The following is a 27,700-nucleotide window of genomic DNA, read 5'->3' on the forward strand; positions in this document are numbered from 1 at the left end:
AGAGTGCATGAGATATCATGGGAAATGTAGTTCCAAAACATCTGGGGTGCCAAGGTTCACCATCACTGGTCTAGGGGATGGGCCAGCTTAGGAGACAATGAACCCATCACCCAGACACATCACGATAGACCCTGAGGGCAAAAGGTGAAAGCTGGGCCCATCATCTTCACCTACTGTTATATGTCGGGGTGAGCGAAAGAGGCAGTGGGCCCACCAACCTGACATATCACTATGCGCCCCAGGGGCAAAAGGGGAAAGCTTGCCTTTTACTATATGCCCTAGGGCAAAAGGTGAAAGTGGGCCCATCTTCCAGACACAGGGTTATACAGTTGGAGTGGGCAGAGGTGACAGGTTGCCCATCACCTGGACATAATCCTGTACACCCTGGGGGTAAAAGGTGACAGTGGGCCCATCATCCATACATAATGCTATACGTCCTAGGTGGGCAAAGGAGATAACGGGCCCATCACCTGGACACAGGGTTATACATTCAGAGTGGGCAGAGTCGACAGTGGGCCCACCACCCTGGTACATTACTATACGCCTTGAGGGCAAAAAGTGAAAGCAGGCCCATTGGCCAGACAAAGGGTTTTAGGGTGTTTAGGGTGGGCAGAGCTGACACAAGGCCCATCACCCGCACATACTGGGTGGGCAGAAGTGACCGTGGGCCCATCATCTGAAGATATTCCTATACACCCTGGGGGCCACTACTCAAACATGCCGCTGTAAATCCTGAGCGGGTCAAGTCTGGGGGACCAGAGGGAGTCTGCTAAGAAAAACTGGCAGTGGTTCCTACCAGGCAGAACATGGAGGTCATCTTCCTTCTGGGTGGTCAGAGGCCCCCTTCTGTCCACAAGAAAGGCGGAGCACAAATCAGTCATGTGACATCAGGAGATGAGCCGCCTCCCACCCTGGGGCAATCATCAAGCTTCCAGTCATGTCCCCGGGGGTCAGCGGCCATAAATACCAGGATGGAACCTCCAGTCCGCCAGGTTAACCATGAAATGTAATATCGGGGGGCAGTTAAGAATTCAGGAGAACGTTCTTGTTCACAAATTAAAAGAGAAGAGGATTCGAGATGGAAGGTGACGGCCTCAGATGGGAACCCTTCCCCCGTGTGCTCTATGGAGGAACGGCCCCCCACCCATCGCTCCACCACAAAGTACGGAACGTATAAAAAGATTCATCGAGCCCTCCTCAGGTGATTTCATTGGATGCATCCTAGACTCCACCCACTGCGCAGAGACCACTTGTCCGACGTGAGCCGCTAGAAGAAGTCTGGAAATGTGTACTGAAGGAGGAGGATGACTGCGACCAATAGACCCGCACACAGGAGGAGGAGGAGCCAAATCGGGAACGTCGCTGTGGGAGGGGAGATCATAGAAAGTGTTAGTCCTACCAGAATGGGTGTGATCGTACAGAAGCACTACCCCACTCACCACCGCTTCATAGACCCGCACTGCCCCACTGACCACCGCTTCATAGACCCGCACTGCCCCACTCACCACCGCTTCATAGACCCGCACTGCCCCACCGCTTTATAGACCCGCACTGCCCCACTCACCACCGCTTAATAGACCCGCACTGCCCCACTCACCACCGCTTCATAGACCCGCACTGCCCCACTCACCACCGCTTCATAGACCCGCACTGCCCCACTCACCACCGCTTCATAGACCCGCACTGCCCCACTCACCACCGCTTCATAGACCCGCACTGCCCCACTCACCACCGCTTCATAGACCCGCACTGCCCCACTCTCCACCGCTTCATAGAACCGCACTGCCCCACTCTCCACCGCTTCATAGACCGGCACTGCCCCACTCTCCACCGCTTCATAGACCCGCACTACCCCACTCACCACCGCTTCATAGACCCGCACTGCCCCACTCTCCACCGCTTCATAGAACCGCACTGCCCCACTCTCCACCGCTTCATACACCGGCACTGCCCCACTCTCCACCGCTTCATAGACCCGCACAGCCCCACTCTCCACCGCTTCATAGACCCGCACTGCCCCACTCACCACCTCTTCATAGACCCGCACTGCCCCACTCTCCACCGCTTCATAGACCCGCACTGCCCCACTCTCCACCGCTTCATAGAACCGCACTGCCCCACTCTCCACCGCTTCATAGACCGGCACTGCCCCACTCTCCACCGCTTCATAGACCCGCACAGCCCCACTCTCCACCGCTTCATAGACCCGCACTGCCCCACTCACCACCACCTCATAAACCCGCACTGCCCCACCGCTTCATAGACCCGCACTGCCCCACTCACCACCGCTTCATAGACCCGCACTGCCCCACTCACCACCGCTTCATAGACCCGCACTGCCCCACTCACCACCGCTTCATAGACCCGCACTGCCCCACTCACCACCGCTTCATAGACCCACACTGCCCCACTCACCACTGCTTCATAGACCCGCACTGCCCCACTCTCCACTGCTTCATAGACCCGCACTGCCCCACTCTCCACCACTTCATAGACCCGCACTGCCCCACTCTCCACCACTTCATAGACCTGCACTACCCCACTCTCCACCACTTCATAGACCCGCACTACCCCACTCTCCACCACTTCATAGACCCGCACTTCCCCCACTCAGCACCACTGCCCCACTCTCCACCACATCACAGACCTGCACTGCCCCACTCTCCACCACTTCATAGACCTGCACTGCCCCACTCTCCACCACTGCCCCACTCTCCACCACTTCATAGACCCGCACTGCCCCACCACTTCATAGACCCCCACTCTCCACCACTTCATAGACCTGCACTGCCCCACTCTCCACCACTTCATAGACCCGCACTGCCCCACCACTTCATAGACCCCCACTCTCCACCACTTCATAGACCTGCACTGCCCCACTCTCCACCACTTCATAGACCCCGCACTGCCCCACCACTTCATAGACCCGCACTGCCCCACTCTCCACCATTTTATAGACCCGCACTGCCCCACTCTCCACCACTTCAAAGAGCCGCGCTGCCCCCTTCCTCCACCACTTCATTCATCCATCTCTGTCACTTGCTACCTGTGCAGAACATGCACTACCCCACACTACTCCAGACAAAACGCAAGAAGTCACTCACGTCTATTGTGCACCACGTGCAGTTTGCAGCGGCTGTCCACAGCAACGCTCAGCATGGCGGTCTCATTGTCTCCGCGCAGAGCTCGTCCTTTTTTGGTGTCAGGGAAGAAGGCCAGATCTGTCACCACAATCCCGTGAGCTTCCTGCACATAGTAGAGCCTCTGTGTGTAGGAACAGAGAGGACAAAGTTGACTCAGGGAAGGGGATGGGGGGGGCAGAGGCACATCTGAGGGAATTCACAGGAGGGCCAGAGCAAGCAGGTTCCACCTACTTTAACATGAACCAATCATATGTATGAAAGCATGACAACTCTCTTTCACAGCTTTTCAACACAGATATTGACAAATACCAACAAGAGTCTCATTGCATACACAATGGCATGGCGTGTTCCTCCCGGGGACCCCCAAAACAGGCCATATTCCAATCTGCGAAAAGGCTTTGCCACCCCCTCCTGCCTCCCACACCTTCCTGTTGGGCAATCATGCAATCACTATGATAGGCGGTCTCATTGCCCTGTAGGACGGTGTTGCAGGCAGCAAGCGTCAGGTCGGTCTAGACCAGTGTTTCTCAACTCCAGTCCTCGGGGCGCACCAACAGGTCATGTTTTCAGGATTTCCCTCAGATGAAACTGCTGTGGTAATTACTAAGGCAGTGAAACTGATAAAATCACCTGTGCACAATAATGGAAAGCCTGAAAACAAGACCTGTTGGTGCGCCCCGAGGACTGGAGTTGAGAAACACTGGTCTAGACTAGCAGAAGTGTTGAATCTTGCACATTAGAACTTCTTGATAGATATACGGGGATAGAGCATTGACTGCTATGCCCAAATGTGCTACCCCCAATCAGCTTCTCTTTTTTTATAAAGATGATTTTTGATCCAGAGGCCCATTTTCAGTTCATTCTTTACAACAGCCATATAGGAACCACTAAACAAACAAAGAGACCCAAGGCCCTGTGACACCATACTGAGCAACCTACCTGCAGAGAAAAGGAGATGTAGATGGCTACAGAACCGGTGACAGAGCCCAGACCCAGGAAGGTCCCACAATCACTGCAATACAGAGACAAAGCAGATCAGGGAGAAGGTTCCGAGAAAGTTGGGAGGAGAGAGAGGCAAAAAAAAGAGGGGGGGGGGTGAGAGAGAGCGGGGAGGGGTGTAGAGTGGCAATACTGGAAGAGAGGGGGTATGAGAGATGAGCCAAGAAAAAAAAGAAACACTCACTACCGAAAAAGAGAGTCCAAAAGTGAGGGCATAAGGAGAAGGGTGAGGAAGAGAGGTCACTACTGAAGTGGGGGTGGGGAGAGAAAGAAGACAAAAAAAATACAAGAAGTGAAAGAGTGGCCGAGAGAGAAGGGAGGGGTGGAGAAAGAGTGGGGCCCAAGACAGTAAGAGAGAATGAGAGGGGCAAAAAAAAAAACAGGAAGGTCGAAAGAGACAGGTTAAGAAACAAACATGCTTCCAAGGACTACTGTAAGGAACAGAGCCACCGAGAGGTCCCATAGCAGAGGACAAATAAAGTATCTCACAAAAGTACGTACACTACTCACTTTTGTTGCCAACGGTTTAGACATTAACCCCTTAACGCCCGCCGCACGACTATATACGTCCCTGCCTTCTAGCGGGTGGGGGGTCCGATCGGGACCCCCCGCCCGCTGCGTGCGGCGGGCGGATTCCCTCGGGGAGCGATCCGGGACGACGGCACGGCTATTCGTTTATAGCCGCTCCGTCGCGATCGCTCCCCGAGGCTGAAGAACGGGGAGAGCCGTATGTAAACATGGCTTCCCCGTGCTTCACTGTGGCGGCGTATCGATCGAGTGATCCTTTTTATAAGGGAGACTCGATCGATGACGTCAGACCTACAGCCACACCCCCCTACAGTTGTAAACACACACTAGGTGAACCCTAACTTCTACAGCGCTCCCTGTGGTTAACTCCCAAACTGCAACTGTCATTTTCACAATAAACAATGCAATTTAAATGCATTTTTTGCTGTGAAAATGACAATGGTCCCAAAAATGTGTCAAAATTGTTCGAAGTGTCCGCCATAATGTCACAGTCACGAAAAAAAAAAAAAATCGCTGATCGCCGCCAATAGTAGTAAAAAAAATAAATAAAAAAAAAAAAATGCAATAAAACTATCCCCTATTTTGTAAATGCTATAAATTTTGCGCAAACCAATCAATGAACGCTTATTGCGATTTTTTTTAACAAAAATAGGTAGAAGAATACGTATCGGCCTAAAATGAGGGAAAAAAAAATTGTTATATATGTTTTTGGGGGATATTTATTACAGCAAAAAGTAAAAAATATTCAATTTTTTTCAAAATTGTCGCTCTGTTTTTGTTTATAGTGCAAAAAATAAATACCGCAGAAGTAATAAAATACCACCAAAAGAAAGCTCTATTTGTGGGGAAAAAAGGACGCCAATTTTGTTTGGGAGCCACGTCGCACGACCGCGCAATTGTCTGTTAAAGCGACGCAGTGCCGAATCGCAAAACCTGGCCTGGGCATTTAGCTGCAAAATGGTCCGGGGCTTAAGTGGTTAATGGCTGTGTGTTGCGTTACTTTGAGGGGACAGCAAATTTACACTGTTATACAAGCTGTACACTCACTACACAACATTGTGGCAAAGTGTCATTTCTTCAGTGTTGTCACATGAAAAGAGAAAAGAAAATATTTACAAAAATGTGAGGGGTGTACTTACTTTTGTGAGATACTGTATATCTATCTCCAGTAATCAGAAACTTCCATGGTTAGAAGAACAAAACTGCAGCAAAGTTTAGCACAGCAGCCAGGGTATGAAGGACAAACTGGAGGCCTGTATGACTTGTAGAGGTCGGTGAACTCACCTGACAGCGAGGCAGGAAATGACCTCATTCCCGCAGGGCTCGGTGAGTAAGGGCAGGAAGTTCCGTCCGTCCCACTTTGTGATGTAGCATGGCGGTGGTTTACGTTCCCTCTTATAAGGGATCTGTACAGTGTAGAAGCGAAGCTCCTTCTCTTGATCTACCACCTTCCCGAACCTGCCAGGACGTGGGTCAACATTAACAGCGTAACAACACACACAACCACCCCTTCCCCCAAGACCAGGGTACGGCACTCACCTGCACGCCCGGTACCTGTACATCTTATCGGGAATGTTGGGAAAATTTTCATTCCAGTGAAGTTCAGAGAGGAGCTGATCCTTCTCCCAAACACAGCAGCGGAAATCCTGACCCACCGTCACCACCTACGCGACACAACACCGACATCACCTCCTACAGGGCACTGCTCTCCATAGAACACACTACTTCTAACTACCAACATTCTAAATTGCTCACACTCTGATATGCCCCCTACAGACTTCCCAATTGAGGCACCACCCTTCAAATCCTCCCCATCCTGACATCATCCCAAATGACCCACCACAATACCCTTTCCCCTTATATCCTACCAGAACACCTTCCACCTCTATCCCAGATATATCCTACCAGAACACCTTCCACCTCTACCCCAGATATATCCTACCAGAACACCTTCCACCTCTACCCCAGATATATCCTACCCATTTTCCAGACCTACTCGATAGCTCTCCCATGGATTCCACTAAACTGAGGCCCTACGTCATTTTTCCTACCCATTCCCAAGACCAAGCTCCTCATATTTCCACATCCTGAAGGCTCCCCTAGGATTCCTAAACTGACTATTCCAATATCCTAACCACCCATTCTTCAGACCATTCTCCTCCAATCTTTACCACCAAACCCAACCCAACACATAGCTCTTGCTGTGCTCTCCTTCCAGTCCTGCCCATATCTCCTCTACCCATTTCCTAGACCAAGCTCTTCTGAAAGCCACCTTCCTTAGGCTAAGCTCCTACCATGCCCACTCTTCCTTCCACCCACCATGCTCCATCAATCTTTAAAACCTTGACATAAAACCAAACCCAATGCATAGCCCCTGTTCTCTTCTTCCTCTCCTGTCCCATATCTCCTCTACCTATTCCATAGACCAAGCTCCTCTGAAAGCCACCTCCTCAGACCAAGATCCTACCATGCCCATTTCCTCGTACGCATTCTCCAAATTAAGCTTATCCACACCACCCCTTTTTCAGACCAAGTTCCTCCCACCTCCATCATTTAGCACACCAAAATAAACCCAACACATAGCTCTTGCTGTTCTCTTCCTCCATCCGTCCGCCATTTTTCTTCTACCACTTTTTTAGACCAAACTCTTCTAAAAGCCACCTCCTCAGGCCAAGCTCCTACCCTCCCCATATCTTCATACTTATTCTCTAGACGAAGCTTGGCCACCCCACCCCTTCTTCAGACCAAGCTCCTCCCACCACACTGACATCAACCTAAACCCAACATATAGGTCCTGCCGTTCTTTTCCTCCATTTTTCTACTACCACTTTCTTAGACCAAGCTCTTCTGAAAGCCACCTCCTCAGGCCAAGCTCCTTCCCTCCCCATATCTTCGTACTTATTCTCCACATGAAGCTTGGCCACCCCTCCTTCAGACCAAGCTCCTCCCACCACACTGACATCAACCTAAACCCAACATATAGCTCCTGCCGTTCTCTTCCTCCATCCCTCCGCCATTTTTCTTCTACCACTTTCTCAGATTAAGCTCCTTTCATACCCATATCTTCGTACTTATTCTCCAGATGAAGCTTTGCCACCCCACCCCTTCTTCAGACCAAGCTCCTCCCACCCCCATCATGCTCCTCCAACTTTTAGCACACAAACATCAACCCAAACCCAACACATAGCTCTCACCGATCTCTTCCTCCATCCCTCCGCCATTTTTCTTCTACCACTTTTAGACCAAGCTCCTATCATCCCCATATCTTCGTACTTATTCTCCAGATGAAGCTTCGCCACCCCACCCCTTCTTCAGACCAAGCTCCTCCCACCCCCATCATGCTCCTCCAACTTTTAGCACACAAACATCAACCCAAACCCAACACAAAGCTCTCGCCGATCTCTTCCTCCATCCCTCCGCCATTTTTCTTCTACCACTTTCTTAGACCAAACTCTTCTGAAAGCCACCTCCTCAGACCAAGCTCCTACCATCCCCAATATTGTCATACTTATTCTTCAGATGAAGCTTATCCACCCCAACCCTTCTTCAGACCAAGCTCCTCCCACCACACTGACGTCAACCTAAACCCAACATATAGCTCTTGCCGTTCTCTTCCTCCATCCCTCTGCCTTATTTCTTCTACCACTTTCTCAGATTACGCTCCTCTGAAAGCCACCTCCTCAGGCCAAGCTCCTACCCTCTCCATATCTTGTACTTATTCTCCAGATAAAGCTTATCCAACCCACCCCCAATAACATTTTACCTTTTTACAACAGGATCCTTCCCTTTACCATCTCTTTTGCCCATGCCGTAGACCCCCCTGCTCCCTCAATGGGCAGGACACGTCAACAGCTTGAGAGGCTCCCCATTTCCCCATCTTTAAACCTTGTTTACCCCATACATGACTTGTGCACTTACAGCACCCAATTTTACCTTATTGGTGGGACTAACTGCAATATCTTCCACCTCCCCTCCATGAGCTTTGAAGTCATACAGCTTCTTCATTGCTGGAAACTGGATAAGGGTGGGGGAGAAGAGAGGGCAACATAGCGGCATTAGCACAAAGCAATGTACTTCTTTCCAGCAGAACATACTCATCACCTAACCTTGGTTTCCCCATTGTTCTGTTCAACCACCAGGAGCAAGAAACACCACCCAGTACTTCCAAGTACGGAGGAACATATGACGGCACTGGTGCTTGACCAACCACTAGGAGCAAGAAACACCACCCGGCACTTCCAAGTACGGAGGAACATATGACGGCACTGGTGCTTGACCAACACCAGGAGCAAGAAACACCACCCAGTACGGAGGAACATATGACGGCACTGGTGCTTGACCAACCACCAGGAGCAAGAAACACCACCCAGTACTTCCAAGTACGGAGGAACATTTGACAGCACTGGTGCTTGACCAACCACCAGGAGCAAGAAACACCACCTAGTACTTCCAAGTATGGAGGAATATATGATGGCACTGGTGCTTGACCAACCACCAGGAGCAACAAACACCACCCAGTACTTCCAATTACGGAGGAATATATGACGGCACTGGTGCTTGACCAACCACCAGGAGCAACAAACACCACCCAGTACTTCCAAGTACGGAGGAACATATGATGGCACTGGTGCTTGACCAACCACCAGGAGCAAGAAACACCACCTAGTACTTCCAAGTATGGAGGAATATATGATGGCACTGGTGCTTGACCAACCACCAGGAGCAACAAACACCACCCAGTACTTCCAAGTATGGAGGAACATATGATGGCACTGGTGCTTGACCAACCACCAGGAGCAACAAACACCACCCAGTACTTCCAAGTACGGGGGAACACATGACGGCACTGGTGCTTGACCAACCACCAGGAGCAAGAAACACCACCCAGTACTTCCAAGTACGGAGGAACATATGACGGCACTGGTGCTTGACCAACTACCAGGAGCAAGAAACACCACCCGGTACTTCCAAGTATGGAGGAACATTTGACAGCACTGGTGCCTGACCAACCACCAGGAGCAAGAAACACCACCCAGTACTTCCAAGTATGGGAGAACATATGACAGGACTGGTGCTTGACCAACAACTAGGAGCAACAAACACCACCCAGTACTTCCAAGTATGAAGGAACATATGACGGCACTGGTGCTTGACCAACCACCAGGAGCAAGAAACACCACCTAGTACTTCCAAGTATGGAGGAATATATGATGGCACTGGTGCTTGAGCCACCACCAGGAGCTACGCAAAATATGAAAAAACGTGACCTCACTGGGCTTGGTCCATCACTGGTACAAGGTGAGGAGAAACTCTGAAGGCCACATTGTTCTTCACATTGACTTATATCTAAAATCCCACCCCAAACACAATATAAACCACATAGACTCTGCATGATTCATCTTGATCTTCAATGGGCATTGATAAGGAGTTGGCCCCACTTTGCGTCAAACATTGCCTACTCTTCTAGGATAGCTTTCCACAAGATTTTGGAATGGAAAATGTGCCTAATCTGAGGTCAGGTACCGATGTTGGATGAGAAGATCTGGCTCACAATCTGAGTGGGCAGAATCCCTCTCTAGGACAATGTAAGAAAAACTCAGTAGTCTTACCTCCCAGATCCGGATATGTCCATCCACTCCCCCCGTCAGCAGTCTGGTAGAGTCGGCGTTAAAGCACACAGCCTTCTGCAGATTATCAGCACTGAAGTCGGTCTGTACCACAGAGACGGACTGCACAGAGATCTCTGAGGTGTCATTCTTGGTGCCCCCTCCGCTTGCCTCTGAGCTGCTCTTGGACGGCTTCCTCTTCCGTGACCCCCGATCGTTACTTCCTGCACAAAGGAGACACATCGTTGTAGGAAAACCACCCTCAATGTAGACCAGCTATTGAGATAAATGAGAAAGTGGGTGGGGAAATATGACCCTTGTGGGAGGGGCAGACACACAAACTACTGCAGGAACACTCACCATTGTGGGAGGGGCAGAGACCCAAACTAGTGCAGGGACACTCACCATTGTGGGAGGAGCAGAGACACAAACTACTGCAGGAACACTCACCATTGTGGGAGGAGCAGAGACACAAACTACTGCAGGAACTCTCACCATTGTGGGAGGAGCAGAGACACAAACTACTGCAGGAACTCTCACCATTGTGGGAGGAGCAGAGACACAAACTAGTGCAGGAACACTTACCCTTGTGGGAGGAGCAGAGACACAAACTACTACCCTTGTGGGAGGAGCAGAGACACAAACTACTACCCTTGTGGGAGGAGCAGAGACACAAACTACTACCCTTGTGGGAGGAGCAGAGACACAAACTACTGCAGGAACTCACCATTGTGGGAGGAGCAGAGACACAAACTACTGCAGAAACACTCACCATTGTGGGAGGGGCAGAGACACAAACTACTGCAGGGACACTCACCATTGTGGGAGGGGCAGAGACACAAACTACTGCAGGGACACTCACCATTGTGGGAGGGGCAGAGACACAAACTACTGCAGGAACTCTCACCATTGTGGGAGGGGCAGACACAAACTACTGCAGGAACATTTACCATTGTGGGAGGAGCAGAGACACAAACTACTGCAGGAACTCTCATGTGTAAGGTAAGGTCTACAGGATTGGATATATCAGTTTGTAAATGGATAGAAAATTGGCTGAAAGATAGAATTCAGAGAGTCGTGGTTAATGATTCTTACTCTGAATGGTCCAATGTTATCAGTGGTGTACCCCAAGGTTCAGTGCTGGGACCCTTACTTTTCAATATATTTATAAATGATATTGGGTCTGGGATCAAAAGTAACATTTCTGTCTTTGCAGATGACACCAAGCTATGCAGTGGAATAACGTCCTTGCAGGATGTCGCCAATTTACAAGCCGACCTCAATGCTCTGTCTAATTGGGCGACTAAGTGGCAGATGAGGTTTAATGTAGATAAATGTAAAGTTATGCACTTGGGGGCTAAGAATATGCATGCATCATACATACTAGGGGGAGTACAACTGGGGGGATCCGTAGTGGAGAAGGATCTGGGGGTTTTGGAAGATCATAGGCTCAATAATAACACGCAATGCCAAGCTGCGGTTTCCAAAGCGAGCAAAGTCCTTTCTTGTATTAAGAGAGGTGTGACGGACTTTTTACCTATATGCTTCAGTTTAATCCTCCCTGCTTGTTTAAGGCTGTTAATTGTAATTACTCTTCTGCAGCTAGCCCTGTTTCAAATGTTAATTGTTCTAGCCCTGTGTTTACTGGTTACTGTGATTAGATAAGTGGCTTGTGTTAATTATGCTGATTGCTTCCTTGTGATAATTATCTCTCTATATGCGGAGCCGAACCGGCTAGCTACTGAGTAGTTCAAAGAAATATCTTTATTTCAAAGGAGCTGTATTGAAGACCCCCCACTGTGTGAGGGGGGCGGAGATTTGTCATTGTAACAGTTGTAACCACATATAAGCTCTGGTTTCTTATGATTAAAAAACTCTGTGTTGTTCAAGCAGTAAGCTGGTCTCATGTGTGGCTTTCTGGGCGACTCCAGGGATATCCCTCCTCGTGGAATATTGGGGTGATTTTCGTTATGGGAAGAAGGGAACGTTGACGGGGATATCATACCGATACCGTCACAAATTGGTTGGCAGCAGCGGGATTTTTCCCTTCTATTCCCCTTAACACCCGGATTCCAAGCAGACACTGGAAGAACTACTGGAAGTTCGTGGAAGGATTGCTAGCAACAAAACCAAGCGGGTCATCATAGCAGAATCAATGGAGCTAGACCAGGAGGACGGGATTGCAGCAACGCCAGCAGTACAAGAGATGGAGACACCAGTGATTCAGGAGGAGGAATCGCCAGCCAACAAGCTAATGAGAGAGAAGCTAGCGTGGTTCGGCCCGAACCCAACGCCAGATGTGGTACTGAAAGTGATGGACATGTTAGTAAACGCAGAGCTACAGAAGGCTAAAGAAATAAGGGACGCAGAGCTACAGGAGGCTAAACAAATAAGAGACGCAGATCTACAGAAGGATAAACAAATAAGAGACGCAGAGCTACAGTTAAAACTGGCAGCAGTCCAACAAGCAGCCGCACCTTCTACGAACAGTGAGTACAGCACAGCAGACGCAAGGAAGATTCCGTTTAGCGCTTTTAAAGCTTTTGATGAAAAGGACTGTGAGATTGATAACTTCCTGGCGGATTTTGAGCGACAATGTAACCTGCACCGAATAGCTAGAGGAGACTGGGTTGCAATATTGTCAGGCAAACTGTCAGGCAAAGCTTCTGATGCTTTCCGGACCGTGCCAGATCAGGATATCCATAGCTACGCCCGGGTTAAAGAAGTGCTCCTGGCTCGTTATGCAGTAACCCCAGAGTCCCACCGACAGAAGTTCAGGGACTCACGCAAAACCACGAAAGACTCTTACGCAGAATGGGCATGCCAATTGTCCCGGTCGGCCTCTAACTGGGCTAACAGCAGCCAGGCCACCACCGCAGAGGACATTTTGCAACTAATGCTCCTGGAGCAATTTTACAATCACATCCAGACGGACGTCAAGGATTGGGTGAGAGATCGCAGGCCCATGACTCTACCAGAGGCCGCGAAGTTGGCGGATGAATATGCAGATACTCGCAAGACGAACCAGGTCACACCACAGGAACAACCTCCACCACAAACGGTGCCCTCACACACACCAACCGCTAGATACCAACCTCCTAACAGACCGGTGACATCTAGCCCTCGCTATCATCGCCAGGAGGGCAACGAACAACGCTGCTTCCGGTGCAAACAGTTGGGTCACTTCAAGCAGAATTGCCCCATGAATGACAACACCAGGTCAAATTGGTCTCAACCTGGGTACCGCCCGCCAGCAGCAGCCCATTGTGTAGACTCGGCTTGGGATCCCCAGGAGCTGGGTCAGGAAGAACCATTGGGCACCCCTTACGAAGCCCTCATGGTACAATCTGTTATTACGGACAACAGGGAACACCATTGTCAGCTGGTCATGGGCGACAGCCATGAGCCGGAGGGGCCCTGGAGGGAGCTGGGCAGAAAGAGGCACCGCCAGCTACCCTCCAAGAAGAAGAGGTCCTGGAAGTCATATAACCAGCGGACCTGGGAGGAGAAGAAGCGACTGGAGGAGATGGAATCGCAGCGGGCGCCCCAGATGCGGGCCGAGATGTTCGCCAAGGGCCCACCGGTGGCCCCTTACACCACCACCCAGTTCCTGATGATGAAGGACCACGTGGAGAGCCTGCAGGACATGAGCAAGCAGGAGCTGATCCGTGAGTACATAGAGCTGGAGGAGTGCATAAGCCGCATGGAGGAGGAGAACAACCACCTGAGGTCACAGCAGCATGAACTGGAGATGGAGCTGGAGAAGCTCCAAGAGGAGAACCGGCGGCTGCGGAGGGAGCAGGGGGTGGCTGACCTTATGGGGCTCTGATTCCCCTCCCCCCCCCCCCGGACTCTGAGCACCAGTACTACAGCATTTCAACAAATATAACTTTTTCTTTTTATGAATCTCCTGTGACTGTCACTTCAGAGCCATAACCTGCCCCTCCCATAGCGGGACACCTAGACGGCGGCGCACAGACCCATTCGCCGTCTTCACACTGACTTCTGGTGACTTTGCAGATCGCACAAAGACTTGGGGACTGACCGGCGTGTGATCTGACGACCCGGCGGCATACCTGAGTCGGGAGCAGTTGTCAAGGGAGGTCAGTCATGCCAAATGGAGTTAACCTCGGACTTAAAGCTCTGATCCCGTCAACCCTACTGGACCAGGGAAGGTCCAACCGGGTTTGCCGGAGCAGGGAGAAAAAAGGGGGCCATTGTGACGGACTTTTTACCTATATGCTTCAGTTTAATCCTCCCTGCTTGTTTAAGGCTGTTAATTGTAATTACTCTTCTGCAGCTAGCCCTGTTTCAAATGTTAATTGTTCTAGCCCTGTGTTTACTGGTTACTGTGATTAGATAAGTGGCTTGTGTTAATTATGCTGATTGCTTCCTTGTGATAATTATCTCTCTATATGCGGAGCCGAACCGGCTAGCTACTGAGTAGTTCAAAGAAATATCTTTATTTCAAAGGAGCTGTATTGAAGACCCCCCACTGTGTGAGGGGGGCGGAGATTTGTCATTGTAACAGTTGTAACCACATATAAGCTCTGGTTTCTTATGATTAAAAAACTCTGTGTTGTTCAAGCAGTAAGCTGGTCTCATGTGTGGCTTTCTGGGCGACTCCAGGGATATCCCTCCTCGTGGAATATTGGGGTGATTTTCGTTATGGGAAGAAGGGAACGTTGACGGGGATATCATACCGATACCGTCACAAGAGGTATGGACTCCAGAGACAGAGATATCATTTTGCCCCTGTACAAATCATTAGTAAGACCTCATCTGGAATATGCAGTTCAGTTTTGGGCACCAGTTCTCAAAAAGGATATTGGAGAACTGGAGAAAGTGCAGAGAAGAGCAACCAAACTGATAAGAGGCATGGAGGAGCTCAGCTATGAGGAAAGATTAGAGGAACTAAATGTATTCACTCTTGAGAAGAGGAGAATTAGGGGGGATATGATCAACATGTACAAATATATAAGGGGTCCATATAGTGAACTTGGTGTTGAGTTATTCACTTTACGGTCAACACTGAGGACAAGGCGGCACTCTTTACATCTAGAGGAAAAGAGATTTCACCTCCAAATACGGAAAGGTTTCTTCACAGTAAGAGCTGTGAAAATGTGGAACAGACTCCCTCCAGAGGTGGTTCTGGCCAGCTCAGTAGATTGCTTTAAGAAAGGCCTGGATTCTTTCCTAAATGTACAGAATATAACTGAGTACTAAGATTTGTAGGTATAGTTGATCCAGGGTAAATCCGATTGCCTCTCGGGGGATCAGGAAGAATTTTTTTCCCCTGCTGTAGCAAATTGGATCATGCTCTGCTGGGGTTTTTTGCCTTCCTCTGGATCAACTGTGGGTATGGAGTTGGGTGTATGGGATTGTATTGTGTTTTTTATTTTGTTTGTTTATTTTTTTGTGGTTGAACTGGATGGACTTGTGTCTTTTTTCAACCTGACTAACTATGTAACTATATAACTCTCACCATTGTGGGAGGAGCAGAGACACAAACTACTGCAGGAACTCTCACCATTGTGGGAGGAGCAGGGATAAACTAGTGCAGGAACTCTCACCATTGTGGGAGGAGCAGAGACACAAACTACGGCAGGAACATTAACCATTGTGGGAGGAGCAGAGAAACAAACTACTGCAGGAACTCTTATTGTGGGAGGAGCAGAGACACAAACTAGTGCAGGAACTCTTATTGTGGGAGGGGCAGAGACACAAACTACTGCAGGAACACTCACCATTGTGGGAGGAGCAGAGACCCAAACTACTGCAGGAACACTCAACATTGTGGGAGGAGCAGAGACACAAACTACTGCAGGGACACTCACCATTGTGGGAGGAGTAGAGACACAAACTACTGCAGGGACACTCACCATTGTGGGAGGAGCAGAGACACAAACTACTGCAGGAACTCTCACCATTGTGGGAGGGGCAGAGACACAAAATACTGCAGAAACATTTACCATTGTGGGAGGGGCAGACACAAACTACTGCAGGGACACTCACCATTGTGGGAGGGGCAGAGACACAAACTACTGCAGGAACTCTCACCATTGTGGGAGGAGCAGAGACACAAACTACTGCAGGAACTCGTATTGTGAGAGGAGCAGGGATAAACTAGTGCAGGAACTCTCACCATTGTGGGAGGAGCAGAGACACAAACTACTGCAGGAACATTTACCATTGTGGGAGGAGCAGAGACACAAACTACTGCAGGAACTCTCACCATTGTGGGAGGGGCATAGACACAAAACCACAAACATATTTGTCAATCACACCCAAGTAATGTTACCTGTCTTGTCATTACTGTCACCATCACTCTTCTCTTTTTTCGGATGGCGTTGGAAGCGCAGAAGGTGACAGTTGGCATCCTGACCAGCGGCTAGCACTTCCCCGGCTATGTCTAGGTTCATGGTGGCCCTGGTTTCGGTGTCATGTGCGTGCAGTAGGGTGACACCGAGCTGGCCTGATATTCGCTCCAGCCGCAGGAAGTGCTGGGGAAGGGAGAGAAGAGTTACTGTACAGGAAGGAGGAGGAAGAGAACAGATACTGTAAGGAAGTAGTGACACTTACCATGGCATTCTTAATACCGGTCTTTGAGGCTCCGCCTCCTCCAGCCGTGATGACTGTTCCATCCTCCCGGTGAAAACGGATAGCGTAGAGGGGGAAGGGAGCGTAGTACAGATCGGGGTGCCGGCGTCTACCCATCCTGGGGGGGGGGGGGGGTCTCACAGCTCAGGCAGAGGAGAAGACGGCCTGAAAAGAGATTACCAAGATGTAAAAACAGGTCAGAGTGGGAGTATTAATACCTGGAAGAGGTATAAAGCAGGGATCAGTATTGGGCTATAAGGATAATACCTTTAAGGGGTCAACATGAGTGTATAAGGGGTAATAATACCTGGTAGAGGTACAAAGAGGGGTCTGTATGGGGACAATAATACCCACAGAGGGTACACGATGGTGGAAATTAATAATACCTGGGAGGGGTACATAAACAGGTCAGTATAGGATACTATGGGTAATAATGCCCGGGATTAATACACAGAGGGGTCAGTACGGGGTTACTGGGGGTAATAATACCCAAGAGGAATACACAGAGGGGTCAGTATGGGGTTACTGGGGGTAATAATACCCTAGAGGAATACACAGAGGGGTCAGTATGGGGTTACTGGGGGTAATAATACCCTAGAGGAATACACAGAGGGGTCAGTATGGGGTTACTGAGGGTAATAATACACGGGAGGAATACACAGAGGGGTCAGTACGGGGTTACTGGGGGTAATAATACCCTAGAGGAATACACAGAGGGGTCAGTACGGGGTTACTGGGGGTAATAATACCTGGGAGGAATACACAGAGGGGTCAATATGGGGTTACTGGGGGTAATAATACCCGGGAGGAATACACAGAGGGGTCAGTATGGGGTTACTGGGGGTAATAATACCCTAGAGGAATACACAGAGGGGTCAGTATGGGGTTACTGGGGGTAATAATACCCGGGAGGAGTACACAGAGGGGTCAGTATGGGGTTAATAATACCCGGGAGGAATACACAGAGGGGTCAGTATGGGGTTACTGGGGGTAATAATACCCGAGAGGAATACACAGAGGGGTCAGTATGGGGTTACTGGGGGTAATAATACCCGAGAGGAATACACAGAGGGGTCAGTATGGGGTTACTGGGGGTAATAATACCTGGGAGGAATACACATAGGGGTCAGTACGGGGTTACTGGGGGTAATAATACCCTAGAGGAATACACATAGGGGTCAGTACGGGGTTACTGGGGGTAATAATACCCTAGAGGAATACACATAGGGGTCAGTACGGGGTTACTGGGGGCAATAATACCCTAGAGGAATACACAGAGGGGTCAGTATGGGGTTACTGGGGGTAATAATACCCGGGAGGAGTACACAGAGGGGTCAGTATGGGGTTACTGGGGGTAATAATACCCAAGAGGAATACACAGAGGGGTCAGTATGGGGTTACTGGGGGTAATAATACCCTAGAGGAATACACAGAGGGGTCAGTATGGGGTTACTGGGGGTAATAATACCCTAGAGGAATACACAGAGGGGTCAGTATGGGGTTACTGAGGGTAATAATACACGGGAGGAATACACAGAGGGGTCAGTACGGGGTTACTGGGGGTAATAATACCCTAGAGGAATACACAGAGGGGTCAGTACGGGGTTACTGGGGGTAATAATACCTGGGGGGAATACACAGAGGGGTCAATATGGGGTTACTGGGGGTAATAATACCCGGGAGGAATACACAGAGGGGTCAGTATGGGGTTACTGGGGGTAATAATACCCTAGAGGAATACACAGAGGGGTCAGTATGGGGTTACTGGGGGTAATAATACCCAAGAGGAATACACAGAGGGGTCAGTATGGGGTTACTGGGGGTAATAATACCCTAGAGGAATACACAGAGGGGTCAGTATGGGGTTACTGGGGGTAATAATACCCTAGAGGAATACACAGAGGGGTCAGTATGGGGTTACTGAGGGTAATAATACACGGGAGGAATACACAGAGGGGTCAGTACGGGGTTACTGGGGGTAATAATACCCTAGAGGAATACACAGAGGGGTCAGTACGGGGTTACTGGGGGTAATAATACCTGGGAGGAATACACAGAGGGGTCAATATGGGGTTACTGGGGGTAATAATACCCGGGAGGAATACACAGAGGGGTCAGTATGGGGTTACTGGGGGTAATAATACCCTAGAGGAATACACAGAGGGGTCAGTATGGGGTTACTGGGGGTAATAATACCCGGGAGGAGTACACAGAGGGGTCAGTATGGGGTTAATAATACCCGGGAGGAATACACAGAGGGGTCAGTATGGGGTTACTGGGGGTAATAATACCCGAGAGGAATACACAGAGGGGTCAGTATGGGGTTACTGGGGGTAATAATACCCGAGAGGAATACACAGAGGGGTCAGTATGGGGTTACTGGGGGTAATAATACCTGGGAGGAATACACATAGGGGTCAGTACGGGGTTACTGGGGGTAATAATACCCTAGAGGAATACACATAGGGGTCAGTACGGGGTTACTGGGGGTAATAATACCCTAGAGGAATACACATAGGGGTCAGTACGGGGTTACTGGGGGTAATAATACCCTAGAGGAATACACAGAGGGGTCAGTATGGGGTTACTGGGGGTAATAATACCCGGGAGGAGTACACAGAGGGGTCAGTATGGGGTTACTGGGGGTAATAATACCCTAGAAGAATACACAGAGGGGTCAGTATGGGGTTACTGGGGGTAATAATACCCAAGAGGAATACACAGAGGGGTCAGTATGGGGTTACTGGGGGTAATAATACCCTAGAGGAATACACAGAGGGGTCAGTATGGGGTTACTGGGGGTAATAATACCCTAGAGGAATACACAGAGGGGTCAGTATGGGGTTACTGAGGGTAATAATACACGGGAGGAATACACAGAGGGGTCAGTACGGGGTTACTGGGGGTAATAATACCCTAGAGGAATACACAGAGGGGTCAGTACGGGGTTACTGGGGGTAATAATACCTGGGAGGAATACACAGAGGGGTCAATATGGGGTTACTGGGGGTAATAATACCCGGGAGGAATACACAGAGGGGTCAGTATGGGGTTACTGGGGGTAATAATACCCTAGAGGAATACACAGAGGGGTCAGTATGGGGTTACTGGGGGTAATAATACCCGGGAGGAGTACACAGAGGGGTCAGTATGGGGTTAATAATACCCGGGAGGAATACACAGAGGGGTCAGTATGGGGTTACTGGGGGTAATAATACCCGAGAGGAATACACAGAGGGGTCAGTATGGGGTTACTGGGGGTAATAATACCCGAGAGGAATACACAGAGGGGTCAGTACGGGGTTACTGGGGGTAATAATACCTGGGAGGAATACACATAGGGGTCAGTACGGGGTTACTGGGGGTAATAATACCCTAGAGGAATACACAGAGGGGTCAGTATGGGGTTACTGGGGGTAATAATACCCGGGAGGAATACACAGAGGGGTCAGTATGGGGTTACTGGGGGTAATAATACCCGGGAGGAGTACACAGAGGGGTCAGTACGGGGTTACTGGGGGTAATAATACCCTAGAGGAATACACAGAGGGGTCAGTATGGGGTTACTGAGGGTAATAATACACGGGAGGAATACACAGAGGGGTCAGTATGGGGTTACTGGGGGTAATAATACCTGGGAGGAGTACACAGAGGGGTCAGTATGGGGTTACTGGGGGTAATAATACCCGGGAGGAGTACACAGAGGGGTCAGTATGGGGTTACTGGGGGTAATAATACACAGGAGGAATACACAGAGGGGTCAGTATGGGGTTACTGGGGGTAATAATACCCTAGAGGAATACACAGAGGGGTCAGTATGGGGTTACTGAGGGTAATAATACACGGGAGGAATACACAGAGGGGTCAGTATGGGGTTACTGGGGGTAATAATACCCTAGAGGAATACACAGAGGGGTCAGTATGGGGTTACTGGGGGTAATAATACCCTAGAGGAATACACAGAGGGGTCAGTATGGGGTTACTGGGGGTAATAATACCTGGGAGGAATACACAGAGGGGTCAGTATGGGGTTACTGGGGGTAATAATACCCTAGAGGAATACACAGAGGGGTCAGTATGGGGTTACTGGGGGTAATAATACACGGGAGGAATACACAGAGGGGTCAATATGGGGTTACTGGGGGTAATAATACCTGGGAGGAATACACAGAGGGGTCAGTACGGGGTTACTGGGGGTAATAATACCCTAGAGGAATACACAGAGGGGTCAGTATGGGGTTACTGGGGGTAATAATACCTGGGAGGAATACACAGAGGGGTCAGTACGGGGTTACTGGGGGTAATAATACCCTAGAGGAATACACAGAGGGGTCAGTATGGGGTTACTGGGGGTAATAATACACGGGAGGAATACACAGAGGGGTCAGTATGGGGTTACTGGGGGTAATAATACCCTAGAGGAATACACAGAGGGGTCAGTATGGGGTTACTGGGGGTAATAATACCTGGGAGGAATACACAGAGGGGTCAGTATGGGGTTACTGGGGGTAATAATACCCTAGAGGAATACACAGAGGGGTCAGTACGGGGTTACTGGGGGTAATAATACCCTAGAGGAATACACAGAGGGGTCAGTATGGGGTTACTGGGGGTAATAATACCCTAGAGGAATACACAGAGGGGTCAGTATGGGGTTACTGGGGGTAATAATACCCTAGAGGAATACACAGAGGGGTCAGTATGGGGTTACTGGGGGTAATAATACCTGGGAGGAATACACAGAGGGGTCAGTACGGGGTTACTGGGGGTAATAATACCCGGGAGGAATACACAGAGGGGTCAGTATGGGGTTACTGGGGGTAATAATACCCTAGAGGAATACACAGAGGGGTCAGTATGGGGTTACTGGGGGTAATAATACACGGGAGGAATACACAGAGGGGTCAGTACGGGGTTACTGGGGGTAATAATACCCTAGAGGAATACACAGAGGGGTCAGTATGGGGTTACTGGGGGTAATAATACCCTAGAGGAATACACAGAGGGGTCAGTATGGGGTTACTGGGGGTAATAATACCTGGGAGGAATACACAGAGGGGTCAGTACGGGGTTACTGGGGGTAATAATACCCTAGAGGAATACACAGAGGGGTCAGTATGGGGTTACTGGGGGTAATAATACCCGGGAGGAGTACACAGAGGGGTCAGTACGGGGTTACTGGGGGTAATAATACCCTAGAGGAATACACAGAGGGGTCAGTACGGGGTTACTGGGGGTAATAATACACGGGAGGAATACACAGAGGGGTCAGTATGGGGTTACTGGGGGTAATAATACCCTAGAGGAATACACAGAGGGGTCAGTATGGGGTTACTGGGGGTAATAATACCTGGGAGGAATACACAGAGGGGTCAGTATGGGGTTACTGGGGGTAATAATACCTGGGAGGAATACACAGACGGGTCAGTATGGGGTTACTGGGGGTAATAATACCTGGGAGGAGTACACAGAGGGGTCAGTATGGGGTTACTGGGGGTAATAATACCCGGGAGGAGTACACAGAGGGGTCAGTATGGGGTTACTGGGGGTAATAATACCCTAGAGGAATACACAGAGGGGTCAGTACGGGGTTACTGGGGGTAATAATACCCTAGAGGAATACACAGAGGGGTCAGTACGGGGTTACTGGGGGTAATAATACCTGGGAGGAATACACAGAGGGGTCAATATGGGGTTACTGGGGGTAATAATACCCGGGAGGAATACACAGAGGGGTCAGTATGGGGTTACTGGGGGTAATAATACCTGGGAGGAGTACACAGAGGGGTCAGTATGGGGTTACTGGGGGTAATAATACCCGGGAGGAGTACACAGAGGGGTCAGTATGGGGTTACTGGGGGTAATAATACCCTAGAGGAATACACAGAGGGGTCAGTACGGGGTTACTGGGGGTAATAATACCCTAGAAGAATACACAGAGGGGTCAGTATGGGGTTACTGGGGGTAATAATACCCTAGAGGAATACACAGAGGGGTCAGTATGGGGTTACTGGGGGTAATAATACCCTAGAGGAATACACAGAGGGGTCAGTACGGGGTTACTGGGGGTAATAATAACCTAGAGGAGTACACAGAGGGGTCTGAATGGGGTTACTGGGGGTAATAATACCCTAGAGTAATACACAGAGGGGTCAGTATGGGGTTACTGGGGGTAATAATACACAGGAGGAATACACAGAGGGGTCAGTATGGGGTTACTGGGGGTAATAATACCCGGGAGGAGTACACAGAGGGGTCAGTACGGGGTTACTGGGGGTAATAATACCCTAGAGGAATACACAGAGGGGTCAGTATGGGGTTACTGAGGGTAATAATACCCGGGAGGAGTACACAGAGGGGTCAGTACGGGGTTACTGGGGGTAATAATACCCTAGAGGAATACACAGAGGGGTCAGTATGGGGTTACTGAGGGTAATAATACACGGGAGGAATACACAGAGGGGTCAGTATGGGGTTACTGGGGGTAATAATACCTGGGAGGAATACACAGAGGGGTCAGTATGGGGTTACTGGGGGTAATAATACCTGGGAGGAGTACACAGAGGGGTCAGTATGGGGTTACTGGGGGTAATAATACCCGGGAGGAATACACAGAGGGGTCAGTATGGGGTTACTGGGGGTAATAATACCCTAGAGGAATACACAGAGGGGTCAGTATGGGGTTACTGGGGGTAATAATACCCTAGAGGAATACACAGAGGGGTCAGTATGGGGTTACTGGGGGTAATACCCTAGAGGAATACACAGAGGGGTCAGTATGGGGTTACTGAGGGTAATAATACACGGGAGGAATACACGGGAGGAATACACAGAGGGGTCAGTATGGGGTTACTGGGGGTAATAATACCCTAGAGGAATACACAGAGGGGTCAGTATGGGGTTACTGGGGGTAATAATACCTGGGAGGAATACACAGAGGGGTCAGTATGGGGTTACTGGGGGTAATAATACCCGGGAGGAGTACACAGAGGGGTCAGTACGGGGTTACTGGGGGTAATAATACCTGGGAGGAATACACAGAGGGGTCAGTATGGGGTTACTGGGGTTAATAATACCCGGGAGGAATACACAGAGGGGTCAGTATGGGGTTACTGGGGGTAATAATACCCTAGAGGAGTACACAGAGGGGTCAGTATGGGGTTACTGGGGGTAATAATACCCTAGAGGAATACACAGAGGGGTCAGTATGGGGTTACTGAGGGTAATAATACCCGGGAGGAATACCTGGGAGGGGTACATAGGGAGGTATTTGGGGTAGTTGTAAAGTTTGGGGGCAATTTGGAAGGGGTGTATGAGGATATTTGGGGTAGTAGTACCCAGTGGGGGGTATATGAAAAAGTAGTACTCACTGTGGGGTGGTATATATGAAGATATTTGGGGTAGTAGTACCCAGTGGGGGGGGGGGGTGTATGAGGATATTTGGGGTAGTAGTACTCAGTGTGGGGGGTATATGAGGATATTTGGGGTAGTAGTACAGTGGGGGGCGGAGATATTAGAGTCTGGGGGGGTAGTTGTACACAGTGTGGGGGCGGGGATATGAATGTATGGGGGGGTAGTAGTACACAGTGTGGGGGGGGGGGGGTATATGAGGATATTTGGGGTAGTAGTACCCAGTGGGGGGGTATATGAGGATATTTGGGGTAGTAGTACCCAGTGGGGGGTATGTGAGGATATTTGGGGTAGTAGTACCCAGTGGGGGGTATATGAGGATATTTGGGGTAGTAGTACCCAGTGGGGGCGGGGATATTAGAGTATGGGGGGGTAGTTGTACACAGTGTGGGGGCGGGGATATGAATGTATGGGGGGTAGTTGTACACAGTGGGGGGGTATATACGGATATATGGGACTCTCACCGCTGTCAGCTGTGCTCAGACATCCCCGTCACGTGATCCCCAGGATCTAAGGCGGACACAGGTGACGCATGCGTAAAGTAAGCTGTTTAAGGCGAGGCGCATGCGCAATACGGCGACTCACGGATATTGCATCAATGCGAGACGTTGTCTCCCACGCATGCGTCTCCTCGGCCCCGCCTCCTCATCATACTGACACGTCACCCAATATATATTGTATACCGTGTAAACGTGTCTGCGGCCGTGCCGCCATATTGTTGTAGCCTGGGACCTGTTTATGGCCATTGCCTGAACTCAGGAAAAATTGAGCGTCTTCTAATGGACCTCCCAGACAGGTTCTCTTGTAGCCTGACTGCAGAGAGACTGCTGACTGCTGTGTCAGTTCTCCATCCTCATCTGTATAAGAGATACACATCTGACTGATGACACTCTACGTATATTACTAATGTATGACATAATAAAGGATTGATAGAGACCCTCTGATGTGTGAGCAAAGAGAACCTGTCACTATGAATACACACGTCACCTACAGTGCCCTGAAAAAGTATTCATACCCCTTGATATTCTCCACATTGTGTCATGTTACAACCAAAAACGTAAATGTATTTTATTGGGATTTTATGTGATAGACAAAGTGGCACATAATTGTGAAGTGGAAGGAAAATTATAAAACATTTGTTTACAAATAAATCTGTGAAAAGTGTGGGGGGGTACATTTGTATGGCGCCCCCCGGAGTCAATACTTTGTAGAACCCCCTTTCTCTGCAATTACAGCTGCAAGTCTTTTTGGGGGGTCTCTATCAGATTTGCACATCTAGAGAGGGACATTTCTGCCCATTCTTCTTCTCTGTAAAATATCTCAGGCTCTGTCAGATTGGATGGAGAGCGTCTGTGATCAGCAATTTTCAAGTCTTGCCACAGATTCTCAATGTGATTTAGGTCTGGACTGTGACTGGGCCATTCTAACACAAGAATTTGCTTTGATGTAAACCATTCCATTGTAGCTCTGGCTGTATGTTTAGGGTCGTTGTCCTGCTGGAAGGTGAACCTCCCCCCCAGTCTCAAGTCTTTTGCAGACTCCAACAGGTTTACTTCTAAGATTGTCCTGTATTTGGCTCCATCCATCTTCCCATCAACTCTGACCAGCTTCCCTGTCCCTGCTGAAGAAAGGCATCCCCACCACATGATGCTTCCACCACCATGTTTCACAGTGGGGATGGTGTGTTCTGGGTGATGTGCAGTGCTAGGTTTCCCCACACATAGCGTTTTGCTTTTAGGCAAAAAAGTAAAATTTTGGCGTCATGTGACCAGAGCCCCTTCCACATGTTTTCTGTGTCCCCTCCCCCACATGGCTTCTCACAAACTGCAAACAGGACTTCTTATGTCTTTCTTTCACCAATGTCTTTCTTCTTGTCACTCTTCCATAAAGGGCAGATCTGTGGAGAGACCACTAATAGTTGTCCTGTGGACAGATTCTCCCACCTGAGCTGTGGATCTCTGCAGCTCCTCCAGAGTTCCCATGGACCTTTTGGGCTGCTTCTCTGATGAATGCTCTCCTTGCCCAGCCCGGTCAGTTTAGGTGGACGGCCATGTCTTGGTAGGTTTGCAGTTGTGCCATACTCTTTCCATTTTCAGATGATGGATTGAACAGTGCCCTGTGAGATGTTTAACCACTTCCCGGCCGGCCTATAGCAGAATGCCGGCTGGGCGGTGGTTCAGTTATCCTGACTGGGCATCATATGATAACAGCTGCCTGTGGGGGCGTGCATCGCGGCGATCGGTGGTGCGGTGTGTCAGTCTGACGCACCGATACACTGATCTCAGTAAAGAGCCTCCGTCAGAGGCTCTTTACCACGTGATCAGCCGTGTCCAATCACGGCTGATCGCTATGTAAACAGGAAGAGCTGTTGATCGGCTTTTCCTCACTCGTGTCTGACAGACGCGAGTAGAGGAGAGCCGATTGGCTGCTCTCCTGACAGGAGGTCTGTGCTGATTGTTTATCCCGCCCAGGCCCACCAGGATGCTGCCAGGACGACCAGGGATGGCCATCACACACTGGACAACTAGGTATGCCACCCTAGACCACCATCAGTGCCCAGGCAGCTGCCAATCAGTGCCCAGGCAGCTGCCAATCAGTGCCCATCCCCAATGCCTGCCAGTGCCATCAGTGATGTCTATCAGTGCTGCATATCAGTGCCACATATTAGTGCCTATCAGTGCTCATCAGTGCCCAGCAGTGCCACATATCATTTCCACTCATAAGTACCCATAATTGCAGCCTTTCAGTGCCCATCAGTGTCGCCTATAAGTGCCCATCAGTGCCACCCATGAGTGCCTATCAATGCCCATCAGTGCTGCATATCAGTGCTCATCGTCAGTGTCACCTCATCGGTGTCGCCTTATCGGTGCTCGTCAGTTCTGCTATATCAGTGCCCATTAGTGAAGGAAAAAACTTACTTATTTACAAAAAAAAAATACAGAAACAAAAGAAAAACTTTTTTTTTTTTTTAATCTGTCTATTTTTATTTGTTTAGCAAAAAATAAAAACCACAGAGGTGATCAAATACCACCAACAGAAAGAAGCTCAATTTATGGGGACAAAATGATAACAATTCTGTTTGGGGTACAGTGTAGCATGACCGCGCAATTGTCATTTAAACAGCGACAGCGCTAAAAGCTGAAAATTGGCCTGGGCAGGAAGGGGGTGGAAGTCCCTGGTATTGAAGTGGTTAAAGCTTGGGAGATTTTTTTTATGACCTAACCCTGCTTTAAACTTCTCTACAACGTTATCTATGACCTGTCTGGTGTGTTCCTTGGCCTTCATGATGCTGTTTGTTCACTAAGGTTCTCTAACAAACCTCTGAGGACTTCACAGAACAGCTGTATTTATACTGAGAATAAATTACACACAGGTGGACTCTATTTACTAATTAGGTGACTTCTGAAGGCAATT

The 27,700-nt window shown here is 49.6% G+C and overlaps 1 protein-coding gene across 1 annotated transcript; it reads right to left on the minus strand.

The window, feature by feature from the left end:
• PREB (prolactin regulatory element binding) lies at positions 1–24,838 on the minus strand. Its single transcript, XM_040347977.1, has 10 exons — positions 24,751–24,838; positions 16,859–17,041; positions 16,578–16,779; positions 10,280–10,500; positions 8,604–8,684; positions 6,210–6,334; positions 5,955–6,128; positions 4,083–4,155; positions 3,105–3,264; positions 1–1,362 (listed from the first exon to the last, which is right to left on the minus strand). Exons 2-10 carry the CDS (start codon positions 16,991–16,993, stop codon positions 1,268–1,270), a joined length of 1,266 nt encoding a protein of 421 aa, XP_040203911.1. The 5' UTR covers positions 16,994–17,041; positions 24,751–24,838; the 3' UTR covers positions 1–1,267.
• Positions 24,839–27,700: the final 2,862 nt, after the last annotated feature.

This window comes from Rana temporaria, chromosome 4 (assembly GCF_905171775.1).
Source record: "Rana temporaria chromosome 4, aRanTem1.1, whole genome shotgun sequence".
Classification (NCBI taxonomy): domain Eukaryota; kingdom Metazoa; phylum Chordata; class Amphibia; order Anura; family Ranidae; genus Rana; species Rana temporaria.

What these genes read in the sequence shown, in the direction of transcription:
- PREB (XM_040347977.1), bottom strand. Translation starts at nt 16,993, where the DNA reads ATGGGTAGACGCCGGCACCCCGATCTGTACTACGCTCCCTTCCCCCTC. An exon ending in GACATATCCGGATCTGGGAG is followed by an intron (nt 8,685 to 10,279) that starts GTAAGACTACTG and finishes ACCCTTATCCAG; the next exon opens with TTTCCAGCAATGAAGAAGCT. An exon ending in TACAGGTACCGGGCGTGCAG is followed by an intron (nt 6,129 to 6,209) that starts GTGAGTGCCGTA and finishes ACGTCCTGGCAG; the next exon opens with GTTCGGGAAGGTGGTAGATC.